The sequence below is a fragment of the Protopterus annectens genome, chromosome 3.part1 (assembly GCF_019279795.1).
Source record: "Protopterus annectens isolate FY-2018-M chromosome 3.part1, PAN1.0, whole genome shotgun sequence".
NCBI lineage: Eukaryota > Metazoa > Chordata > Ceratodontiformes > Protopteridae > Protopterus > Protopterus annectens.
In genome coordinates this window covers 732,647,951-732,661,535 of record NC_056732.1, presented here as the reverse complement: position 1 = coordinate 732,661,535, position 13,585 = coordinate 732,647,951, and the positions used below count along the sequence as shown (strand labels likewise).

The following is a 13,585-nucleotide window of genomic DNA, read 5'->3' as shown; positions in this document are numbered from 1 at the left end:
CCCCAAAAGTACCTCACCAAGAGGATCAAAGGGCTCAAACAGATGCCATATGCTGCCCGGTTAAAGAAACTCCAGCTCTGCTCAGTGGCATACCACCTGCTCAGAGGCGATCTGTGCCTGACATATAAAGCCATGTCCAACCCGGACTTAATGGACATGCTGCACCTCAGAAAATCCAAATCCCATCGAGCTACGCGCTCAAGAGACTTGAACCTCAGCACTGAAATAAATAGGACATGCTGGAGGACAGATTCATAACCCAGAGGCTCCCTTCACTCTGGAATAAAATCCCAGTCCAGGTTAGGCAGAGTCCCTCATTGACTCTCTTCAAGAGGAATCTTGATGAGTGGATGGGAGATTGTAGGTTTACCCCGGGTATCACTTCTGTGTCACTGTTAGACAGAGGCACAGCATACTAACCTCGAAAAAGGGCATAGCAAAATTAATTTCAAATGGGTGGCGAAAGCCAAACACACTCTGGCTAGGCTTATAAATGCCCTAGGGCAGATAGCCTAGTATGAACCTATGAACCTATAAAGATAAGGTAACTGAAAGTAGCAAAACTTACAACTGACACTTTGGTACTAGATTTACAAGGAACAGTATATGTCAGGTTACACTAACACTCAGACAAATGGAAACCATCCATTCAACATTTTCTTAATAAACTGTTCTTATATTCAGCAACTGATACCTCCTGCAAAGCAAAATATATGTTTTAATGAGTGCTTTAGAGCTGTCAAATGGTCTGTTATTGTAGATGTCAGTTGGTGCATAATGTTCATGTGATTCAGTTGGGTGGGTTTTTTAAATGTTCATTCTGGTCTATATTAATTTGTCAAAAACTAATTCCAGTGAACGTCTGTTCTTCGAACACAAATGAGTAAACAGCCATTCATCAAATTCACTTCAGAGAACATTTTTCTAAGGGAACAGAGTTAGTTGGTCAGCATTAGGAAATTTGCCCTTTTGCCCACTGTAGTGCAGTCTCAAAGTTGGTATATATAAATGGGGGGTGTGGGGAACAAGTAACTCCCTTCTGTTAGAATAACATTTGCTGAAGTCTTACACAGGAAGAAAAGAACATAGATGTAGGTCTATGGAAGGAAGAAGCATGGGGAATTGGGGAAAAGACTGAGTTGGTTATTTGTAATAATTATGTATCCTTAAGAGAGGTAAATGAGATCACAGTTGCATTGGTCACTTACTGGCCTTTATGGCTTAGTAAAGGAGTCTGTAGGATTGGAGACCAATTTAGTTCTTGGGACGGAAGAAATGTAAACCCACATATACTTAGTTGGGCAGAATGCCAGCTTAAATGTTCCTTACCTGATTCAATTTGGCAATAATGCTATTAGTTAATTAGGGCCATTGCAATATGGTTGAGGGAAAAAAATGAATAATAGGATTGAGGTGGGCTTGCAAATTGCACATTCTTCTGGAAAACTGGTGAATAATAGGGTTAAATAAAGGGTTAGATGTGATACTATATTACGGATCTGAATATTTACAGATATAGTAGTTTAGAGATGAAAAAGTTAAGGGGCAGATATTGGGATGATGAAAAGGTTTTCTTAAGTATGGCTATCCTTTTTTAGAAGAATCTACATGCTTAAAGTTGTACTGCTCATCTGAGATCATTGCTTACAATGGTTACTTCACTGGATTAGGACACCACTGTAGCTTCAACAGCACTGGAAGGTCAATATTTAAGAGTGTTGGAGATGTAGACAATATCAGTCTAGAAAACTTTAGATGTTTAGGACTGTAAACAGATTTTCCATATTTGGGATGAATGTAGCAGAGAATGGTAGAGGATTTATATTTGACTTGGTATAGGAAGAGACCAGGGTTGGACAGAAAAAAAAATAACCTAGCTTCTTTATATGGGGAGTTAGTACAGAGTGTAATTGATAAAAGTTAGAAGGGTGACATTGTTTGAGAGACTAGATTTGACTGGGATACACAGTGTGAGAACATAACAGCTTTAACTTGAACAGGTAGATAGAAAGGGTAAACAAGAGTAAAGTAATCTTGGAGTAAGGTGTATGTTTTTTAAGATAACAGTAGGGAACCCCCAACTAGTCCACTTATTTAGAACATGTATATTCTTTTTAAACTGTCTAGTAGTGATATAATTAACTTAAGGGCATATCTGTATGTATACTATAATTGGCATTTTAATACAATTGTCAACATATTCATTGGGTGTTCAGTATTGTTTTATGGAGATTATTTGCTAATTTTTATTTCAAAAATCATAAATATCTTGTTGCAACATTTATTTTAATTTTTACAGACTGTTGTAAAATGGTTGTGACCTTCACAAAGGCTGCAATCTCTGTTTACTTTGTAGCATGCTTTCACATGCCTGCAACTGTACTGCTCAGTAATGCTTATAAGCTGTATTCTTGAACTTTTATATCATCTGTATACATTATTTGCATTGTCCTATGTCAAGTCTTTTCCCCTTAATAGCATGCCTCTACCTGATCAGTTTTTATTCCACACACACTTCTTGTCAAGGAAGCAAACAAGTTGCCAAATTGTACATTGAGCTTTATGTTCAAGTTCAATTGCAAAAGCATAAACTGACTCCTGAAAGTCTTGATTTCTAGTGAAAAATAAATACCTTGCAATTTGCTGGGGGTGTGGGGGTCACTGCCCCCACTATGGGGTTCAGAGGGCAAGCTCCTCTGCAAAATTGCAAAAAGGTGTATTTTTTGGGGGGTTTTTTTGGATGTTTGAATTTTTCCAAATCTCATCATGTGGCCTCTTTGATATTTTTTTCAAGTTTCTGAAAAATCGAAGACTTGAGTGTGTGTGTGTGTGTGTGTATATATATATATATATATATATATATATATATATATATATATATATATACATTTATATATTTATATATATATATATATATTTATATCCATGTAGAGAGAAAGAGAGATAAATTCATATATAAATATATAAACAAGATTTAGTATTTGCACTTCACATTGTGATCCAAGTCATGCCTGAAAAGAGTTCAAGGACCAACCCCTCTCCTGGTAAACAAACATAAATAATCATAAGGTAATATAAATAACAGATATATTTGTTATCCAGTAACTACCAAAGCTTTGCAATAAATTACTACTCACAATGAAATGAAGCACCTCATTAATAGTATTCAAAAATGATAAAAACATGAACAACAGAAAATATTGGCACAGGATAACTATAATTTGAAGTACTTCTGTTACTCTCTTTAAATGTAATTTGGATAATTTTTTGGGAAATTCATCCCCATGTCCTTCATTGATATGGGCAACATATTAATATCTCAACATATCTCTGTTATGTCTGCTTCAGGGTTATTTGTATGCAAAAATTAATGCCAAAAAGTACTATGGAATGTAAGGCTAGGCTTCTTAAGATCATCACTGATCAATAGCCTAGTAGGTACCTATGACCCTGTGAACCAATGGCATTCAATGTCTTGAAGGCCAGTATGCTATAAATTAAACAGCATATCTTGTCAACATGTCACATAAACAGGTATATCTGAATTTAATATCACTGTAATATTGTACTGTATTCATTTATGTTGTAATATTTGTGTCTGCAGTAGACATACTCCTACTGGGCTTGGTGTGTCATGAGTTACACTCCAGATGCATCAGTCTGAAGTCCAGTTTCTCGGCATTAACATCAGTGTCTACCTCTCTTACTTATTCATTGTGACAATGTGCATACTTTACATATACTACATGATATCAGAATGGTTTTCATAGAAAAAGTTGCTACAGTATGACAACCAGATGCAGTAGAAGAACAGCACTAGCCCTACATTTTTAGATTTTTGGTATAAAACCAAACACATTTCATAACTTCCACATTGAACTGCTTTTATTTCAAACTAAACAGACTTCAGTTTCATTGTTGAATATATTTGTTTTAATTTTGCATATGTATAGTTGAACTAGAAAATTTTAATGACATCATGATAATGATCTGAAGTAACATTTAAGAATCATGGGTATAATTTTTGAATTTCATGTCATGAAAATGGAATTTCATTTTTTGAAAGCTATAAATCAGAGTCCTTAACCATCATCATTTTACATAGGGAAAACGAGCAGGGTTTTTAAGGATAGAATACTTGAACACCTTAGGGATATCAGGAATGTTAAAGAAACCAGCGCACTATCACTACATGTAGCTAAAGAGGGTAAAGAACATAAATTTAGCTTTATGGTACTAGAGATTCTGCATAGTACCAAGAGAGGAGGTGACATAAATAGTAGAACAGAATCTAGTGAAGAGAAATGGATTTTGCGCTTTCAAGCTGATAAACCTCCTGGTTTAAACAACAGAGTTTCCCTGAAACCCTTTCTTAAAGCACGGCCATTAAAGCATTGATCTCTCTTTTAATATTTTATCATGTATATTTCAATAGTCCATCTTTTATTATTTTTTACTATTGTATTTACCAGTTTTAAGTACATATTGTTCATTTAGTCTGTTTTATTCAATTTTTTAACGATCTATATATTCTACAGATGTATTTTATCACATGGCTTTTAGCTATGATGCACATTTTATCTGATTTTTGATTGGATGTTTTAGTGTTTAAAAATGTAACTGCTATTCTATCTTTGTTGGTCTGATGAAGCGGATGTTATTCCGAGAAAGCGCTTACCTACTACAATAAAGGACATATTGATTTTCACTGCTGTGTGGAACCAGATTATTTTTCTTTATTTAGTAGAAAGTATGTTTGTTAGTTAGGTGTTGTTATAGGTGGAGAGAATGTCAGTTTTATGAAGCACACTTTCAATGTTCTGAGTCTTCAATGTTTTGGGTTTTCAGTGTTCTGGGATTTAGATGTTTTGGTCTTAATGTTATGAAATTTCAATGCTATGAAGTAGACCCATATATATATATATATATATATATATATATATATATATATATATATATATATCTGTAAATGTGTGTGTCTGTGTGTGCGGATATGCGCATGCATATATATATATATATATATATATATATATATATATATATATATATATATATATATATATATATACGGTTCCCATTCAGAAGCCTGAAACACTATAAGCCTGAAAATCAAAATCCTGAAACCAAAAGCCTGAAAATTCAGAATCCTGAAAACTCAAAATCCTGAAAACTCAAAATCCTGAAAGCCCAAAATCCTGAAACTCAAAATCCTGAAAACACAAATAATGCTAATATGCCAATACAAAGACACTAATATCTACCAACTGACCTTGACCCTAACCCTAACCCTAAGGTCCATCACTATCGCACACTCACCTGACCAGCCTCTAACCCTAACTCACTTAAACTGCCCCTAACCCTAATTTCTGTCACTATTGCATACATGCCTAACCTAAGCCTAAACCTAACTCACTTAAACTGCCCCTAACCCTAACATAAAACCAATCACACTTACCTGAACCCAACGCATGACCTAACACCACAGGGCTAACAATAGCAAAGCCACAATGACATCAGTATGTCTATTTTGTGTTTTCAGGATTTTGAGTTTCAGGATTTTGGGTTTTCAGGATTTTGAGTTTTCAGGATTCTGAATTTTCAGGCTTTTGGTTTCAGGATTTTGATTTTCAGGCTTATAGTGTTTCAGGCTTCTGAATGGGAACTATATATATATATATATATATATATATATATATATATATCACATATATACATATGATTCAGCTTATGCTTATGGAACTAAACCAAAACATAAAGCTGAAGGCATGAGTTTTGCAGCCTCTGCACATTGCATGTGTCTTCCTTATGTGCCCACACATGCATACATTTTATATATATATATATATATATATATATATATATATATATATATATATACGATCTAAACACACTAAATCAATAATAAAAATCAATAATAAAATATTGACAGCAAAATGTTTAAACTGAGAAACATCAAAACACAAAATATTGACAAAATAAAAGTTATACTAGGGAAGGGTTTATGTCCTTTCCTCAATGCTGTGTGACTTCAGAGGTGGTATATATAATTAGCAGGGGATGGAGGAAGATGCAGAAACACTGGTTTAGGATACGGAAAGATTTTGTCAATATTTTGTGCTTATATGTTTTTGAGTTTAGATATTTTGCTGTTAATGTTTTTATTGTCAGTCTTATGCTATTTAGAACATTTCTAGTACTCATATACATTATATATATATATATATATATATATATACATATACATGTGTGTCTGTACACATCTATATGTGTCATGAATATTTTATCAAACATGTTCGTAGCCTGAGTTACAGGGGTGAAAAATGTATGAAATGTGTGTATCTGATCAGGTATAGTGTCAATGACATTATGCATGTTTTGAATATTATTACTCACTGCTCTGCTCTGAGAAGGAATGCTTTGATGGAGTTGTAAAACAATTTGGATATATTGCATTCCACATTCCTTTTGCTGTCTGTACATCTTGTTCTTGTGTTGCATCCGATGGGCTGTGCATTCGTTTTTTTTTGTTACAGGGAATTCAAATGTTTGTACACAGTACACTGAGTGAGCTGTGCATGAGGACTCCAGTACATGATGTCAGTTGCTCTAAGTATTATGTTTAAGGAATGCTAAAGATGCTGCCATCTAATAGTAACATTACCCTATCATTCTTTCCTTTGATGCTGTGCAGTAATCATGTCTGTAGATGAGGGAACGTTAGATGAAGTTGCTATTAATGTTGCCAGTATACCAGGCAGCTTCAGTTCTACCATGTGATCTCAGATGGGGGCTATGTTAAACATGGGGGGGGGGTTGCTTGCTTTACTTAACGGGAGAGAGGAAAGCCAACAAATACTGGTGCTGCAGGGTCAAGTCTTCTGACAAGTGCAGTGGTCGTGCAATCACTATGTTCACCTCAAAGAGGGAGCAGCTTATGAAGTCTCCACCTGATTGACATATGCATAGTCCAGCAGCTGTCGGGAAGTGTGCTGCTCTTAATTAAGTATGTATGCTTACTACTTTATGTTGGGCAGACTACCCCTGTGAGGGAGTAAGTGATTGTCTAGCTACAGTGATTGAGGAAGTGGCTGAGTCTATGCCTCCAAGGAGGATTTTATGATATACAGTTAGTCATGTTTGGAGGAAAAAGAATCTGCATATGTAAGCTTCTCCCCAGTCCATTTTGGAAATCATTGCTGAAATCTACAAACATCACTCTGGGATGTATACAAACACACACACATATATATATATATATATATATATATATATATATATAAATACATAGATATATGTATATATATATATATATATATATATATAGATATATATATGGAGAGAGAGAGAGAGAGAGAAATGCATGTAACTGATGAGCAGAGCAATGTGTCTGTGGGATTTGTCTATTTATGATCTGTGGCTGGTTGGTGGGACCTAACATTCTGAGCAGTCATGTTCTCCTTCATCTATATGCTATACATGGTTGTGTGACATTGTCAGGGCAAAGTAAGAGTCTTCCCTTTGCAACAGTATTTATGTTGTCCAAGTCTCTTTGGTTTACAGTTTAATAGAGGGTGCTATGCTGGAACTGACTTGGAGGAATGGAGATCTATACCGGCATGACAGTTTGCATCTATCTGAGAGGGAAGCCAAACTTTTAAGAGACAGGTTTAACTCCTTCATCAGCAAGCATTTAAAATAGCCATGGGTAAAGGGGAAGGAAAGCAGACAGAAAACCCTAGCCTCTCCTTTCATACTATCAAAGCACTTACTGTTGTACATGCTGTTAGTGAGAACAGTGTAAATAAACCATAGTAAATGCAAAAAAAGGAGTGCTCACATTAATAAATCATGAGGGCAAACAAAGAAAATATATATGTATACAAAATATGTGTGTGTGTGTGTGTGTGTGTGTGTGTGTGTGTGTGTGTGTGTGTGTGTGTGTGGTGGGGGTTCTTCCATACATATTACTTCTGCATTTCTTCAACAAAACAGTCCAAATCCACCATTCAATAAATAGTTTAATAGCGCAGGACATAAACAGCATAAATAGCAGAACAAAGCCTTAGAGTAAAAAACTCTTCTTCAGTGTTTAATAAAATTGTCCTACCATAGCACAAGCATATATACAACACAGCTAATTAAAATACAAATTTAGCAATCGCAGCAATTACATCCTTAAAGTGCCCCACATCTTATAAAAGTTCCTTTAAAACTGAGCCTCACTGAAGCTTATATTCTGTCATGTCTATCTTTTAAAATAGGTTTTATTCTATTATTCACATTCAAACCTGGCATATGGTCAGCTCTAAAAAAATGAATCCATCTATATTCGGCCAACTCCATTTTATTTATCAAATCACCCTCATTTTTATTTTTAAATAGAACTTGCAAAATTCTAAACTGGAATATATGCTCAGCACCTGCAGTTGCTATATGCTTAGCCAAAGCATTTGTAAGGACATTGCTACAAATATCAGAACAGTGTGCACTTATTCTCTCTGTTAGTTTTTTATTTGTTTTACCAGTATAAAAACATTGGCAACATACACAATTAGCAAAATAAATCACATTTTTTGTGTTACATGTTCCCGCAGCTCTAAATTCAAATAATGTTTGACTAATTGGGTGTATAAAGCTTAGACCCATATTAATATCTGCACAATGTGTGCAGTTATAACACGATATAGTGCCGAATTTGTTAATGTTTTTTTGTAGCACATTATCTCTCCTTATATCCTTGTAGCATAAATGTTTTAAATTCTTTTCTCTTTTAAAAACAAAATGTGGTGTCTCACCTACTAAATCAACCACTTCTTGACTGGATGTGAGTATAGTCCAGTTCTTTTTAATTATTTGCTTAACAAGACCTGTGTGTTGATTATATTTCATCGTAAAATTCAATTTATCCATAGTTCTATTTGGTTTGGCTCTCTCCACCACAGCAATATTAGGCTTAGCACTCAAATATGGTCTGTGCTTTCAATTTTTGAGACCAAGCTGAATTTGCAATTAGATCTGAAAGATTAGATAAGAGCAATAATTTCTGCACTTTCATTGACAATGAAATTACTAATGTCATTATTGAAAGTTAAGTAGTACCTGTTCTTCTTTGTTTGTCAAAAAATGTGGTTTCATGACACAGCATTGTGCAGGTACATTCCCTAGCCCAACTGTGGGTTAGTACCACACTATGATAACTATATTCAGGAGGCACTTAACAGCCTTATCACAAAAATAATCATTTCATCAGTCAAAATAATGACTACAACTTTCTTTCTTTACTGAAGTTTTCATAGTTTTCCCACTGAAAATAATGGCATTGACTGAGCATGTTCAATACAACTTTGACTCGTGCCCACCTTTGGTACCAGATAGGCATACTAAAAACACACAATTCTAACTGTTGTTACACTCACGGATCTCAGTCTCTGCCACTATATTGGGAATTGCCATGGTCCTCATATACCATCTGAGGAGAAATTATCATTTAAAATATATGTTTAGTTTGCCAGTACAATGAAATGTTAAAAACAAACATAAATGAATAAAGATGCAACACTTCCTTAATGCTTTGTGGTTTTGGCATTATTTATATTCAGTTTAATAATACACCTATACAGTAACATAATTATTCTTTTAATAACCTGCATGCCCTTGAATAATGGAGGCAGAAAGAGGCTGTTAGTCTTCATAAGTATAATTTAAAGAGGTATGCAGATAAGTACAGATCTATTACACTTTACTGAAATCCAGTTTACTGAGTTTCAATTTAGTGATTTTCTTTGGCCAGATACTGATATATCAAAATTCCTCAAATGCTTGAGATGAGCCCCCAATGCCCAGTCTCTTTTTATCCATTCCTTTAAAGAGCCCGTGAGAAACTGCTTTACTTAGCAACAAAATTAAAGGGCTAACACTTTACTATACAAATTGCTGTACAACAAATTCCTATATGTTTGATATTTTCATTTTGGTGAAACATAGTGTGGTAAATACCAATATATGCAATATTGATAATCCATTTGAAACATAAGTATGTCACTTGTTTCTCATTTCTTAAAATGTTATTCTTACCGTCTATTGTGTTTCCATATGCAGAAATATCAAATGTGCCTCCAATTGGAGGTGATGCTGCCTGCGTCCTCTGTACCCGGATTTGGGTTTCCTTTGGCCAGTTATTGTTCCTGTACACTGCTTCATTTTGTGTACTGTTAGAGAAAACCTGATACAAAATATACACACATTAAGAACGTGTCCAGAAAAATGCATTTGTTTAAAAATCTTATTTTCTGCAGCTGATTCCAAATACCTGCGCAGATTTTTAATCTCCGGGACTCAATAATGGCTACACTAAGTGTACACCGTACTGAGTGAACATATAACACAGACATAACTCACACCTTCTTTCTACTAATTTTAGTTTTCCTACTAACATTCTTGCAGATTTAAATATGGGCAGGGATTCCTAAAGGTTACCACAAAGTGTAGACTACATGTACATGGTGCAATCTTTCTGAGAGACCAGAAAGCACAAAAAATATGGTAGGAATATCCTTGAATACATATTGTGTACTCTTAGTGTACATTTAGTGTAGGCTTTATTGAATCTGGCCCAGTAGTTTTATTTATCAAAGTCAAAGTAAACTGTATTGCCATTTAGGACTACACAAGTGCAGCCTAAATGAAATTCTGAGAATCAGCTTACCAGAGAGTACATAGGAAGCAAGGATAGCAAGAACAACAGTATAAGATTTCAGTTAAAAATATATATATTCAATACAAGACCCACAGAAGGATAAATAAATCAATAATAACAGCAAAAACACACAAGCCCCCCCAGACAGTCATAAGAAAAATACTGTACATAGCAGCATGATAGTGTAGGACTGCACGTTAGGATTGTCTTCCTTTGTTCATCTGCATCAGACAAAGAGCATTCAATTGCACGAGTAAGAAAATATATTGCTACATCAAAGAATAAAAAATATATATTGCACATGTTTCAACTGAGCGATTACTAACTAAATAATCGGTGGCTGGTATCAGAGTTTATAAGTCTCAACACTGTTGGGTAGAAGCTCTTTAAGTATCTGGTGCTCCTGCAGCTGATACTCTGATATCTCTTGCCCGAAGACAGTTGTGTAAACCAGCTGTGTGCAGGGTGAGAGGGGTCATGAATTATTTTGGATGCACATTTAGTGCTTCTTGCTGTGAAGAGATCCTGGATTGATGGTAAGTTGGTGCCCATGATTTTTTCGGCAACTTGTACCACTCTCTGTAGCTTCTTTCTTTCTGCTATTGTACTGTTCCCAAACCAAACTGTGAAGCTACTAGTGAGAATGCTCTCAACTGCTCCTCTGTAGAATGTGGTGAGAACAATAGGTGGGACCTTTGCATTTTTGAGCCTTCTGAGAAAGTGGAGACGGTGTGCTTTTTGACCAACTGTTCTGTGTTCACAGTCCAAGAGAGCTCCTCCAAAATGTGCACCCAAAAAACTTTGTAGATTTGACCCTTTCCACCTTTTCACCATTTATCATGAGTGGTGAGTGTGTTGTTGACCTTTGCCTGAAGTCTATAATGATTTATTTTGTTTTATTGACATTCAGGTCAAGGTTGTTCTTAGCACACCAATCAATCAATGAGTAGACCTCGTCTCTGTAAGCTCTTTCATCCTCCCCTTTGACAAAGCCCACAACCATAGTGTCATCTGCAAACTTAATGATGTAATTTTTGTTGTATTTTGCAGAACAGTCATGGGTGAGGATGGTGAACAACAGTGGGTTTAGCACACAACCCTGAGGAACACTGGTGTTAAGTATTATGTGTCCTGAGGTGTTGTTGACCCCACATGTTTTCTGTGGTCTGTTCGTCAAAAAGTAGAGGACCCAATTGCACATGAGCTTGCTAACAAGATGTACAAGCTTATCAATAAGCTGCATTGGAATCACTGTATTGAATGCTGAGCTGAAGTCAATAAAAAACAGCCTGATGTTCATAGGGTCATAGGTGTGTACTAGGCTAATGGCCCTGCAGTCTTAAACAAGCCTAGCCCATAGGAATACCCTGGCATTGTGCCACCCGACCTTAGTTCCCAGTGCATCTGTCGAGTAAAGCCGCTGGAGTGATCCCTGGGGTGAATTTTCTATTTCCCATCCACTCATCAAGATTTCTCTTGAAGAGGGTCAGTGATGTGCTCTGCTTGACATATATGGGAAGTCTCTTCCATAGCATGGGCAGTCTCTGAGTTATGTACCTGTCCCTCCAGCATGTTCTGGTGATTGTGGTAATGAGGTTGAGTTCTCTGGAGCGTGTGGTGTGGAGGGATTGGGATTTCTTTAGATGTAGCATTTCTAACAGAGCTGGTTCAGACATGGCTTTGTAAGTCAAGCAGAGATCATCGCTAAGTAGGCAATATGAGACAGAGACTAGTTGGAGTTTTTTTAGTCTGTCCATATAGGCCAAATGTTTAAGGCCTAGAATCCTCTTTGTGAAGTACTTTTGCAGCCTTTCTAGTTGTTGCAGGTGTTTAGTGAAGTACATGCCAAATGGGGCAATGTACTCAATGATTGGCCTAATGAGGGAAGAGTAGAGGGAGACAATGACTTCTTTCTTCTGCGATGCAAAACCCTTAGTAATGAGATGTGCCACATAGAAGGACTTTCTGAACACAGTGGCAATGTTGTGGTCAAAAGAGAGGTTGCTGTCAACCTGTGTTCAAAGATCTCTTATAACACCTTCTGTGTCCAGTGGACTACCATCAATGTGATAATTCATGGGAACCGAGTTTTTCCCAAAGGGGATGACGACACATTTTTTGGCATTGAGCTTAAGGCCATGGTTCTGGCACCAGTCGTTGTTCACAGTGAGGCTTTTTGTAGGATGTCAACATTACTTAGGGATGTAGTTGTTTCTTCCCTCCAGGTGATCAAGTGAGAAGTAGAGTGTCATTGAAATTGCATCCACAGAGGATCTGTTAGCTCAATAAGTGACTGTAGAGGGTCAAAGTGGATGGAAGGTTAACCAACAGATGCCTTTTAAATAGCCTCTCAAAACATTTTGTGACATTTGAAGTTAGAGCAACTTGTCTGTAGTCATCCAGGCAGGCAAGAATAGCTTTTTGGGTAGAGAGGGGGATATTCGTCACCTTGAAGCAAGAGGGAACTTTACCAAGAATAAGGGAGGTGTTGAAAATATCAGTTAGAACTGAGCATAGTTGGTCTGCACAGCCTTTAAGTACTTTGCCCATTATTTTATCAGGACCAGCAGCCTTCCTGGGGGTTACTTTCTTAAGCTGAGATCTCACTTCATTGGAGTTAAGGCTGAGCACCCCCTCCTCCTGGTCAGTAGGTAGCCTTGTAGCAGCCACATTGTTCTTCTCTTCAAATCTGCCAAACAAGGAGTTCAACCTGTCCAGGAATTCAATGTTGTCTTCACACTGAGCTGACCTGGTTTTATAGTCAGTAATCTGTTGTATCTCTTGCCAGAGACTGCTGGTGTCCCTCATGCCTGCAAACTATGTCATTTCTTTCCTTATTCCCTCTTGACTTCCTTAATGCCCCTTTTTAGATTTGCTCTCACTTCTTTG

General features: G+C 36.3%; 1 protein-coding gene across 1 annotated transcript in view; it reads right to left on the bottom strand.

Moving 5' to 3' along the window:
- The window catches only part of PKHD1L1 (PKHD1 like 1), a 1,597,738-nt gene that overhangs the window by 870,972 nt on the left and 713,181 nt on the right, over positions 1-13,585 (bottom strand). Inside the window, exon 27 of the mRNA XM_044066249.1 lies at positions 10,075-10,222. Coding sequence (XP_043922184.1) covers positions 10,075-10,222 — 148 coding nt within the window. The remainder of the gene's footprint in view (positions 1-10,074; positions 10,223-13,585) is intronic.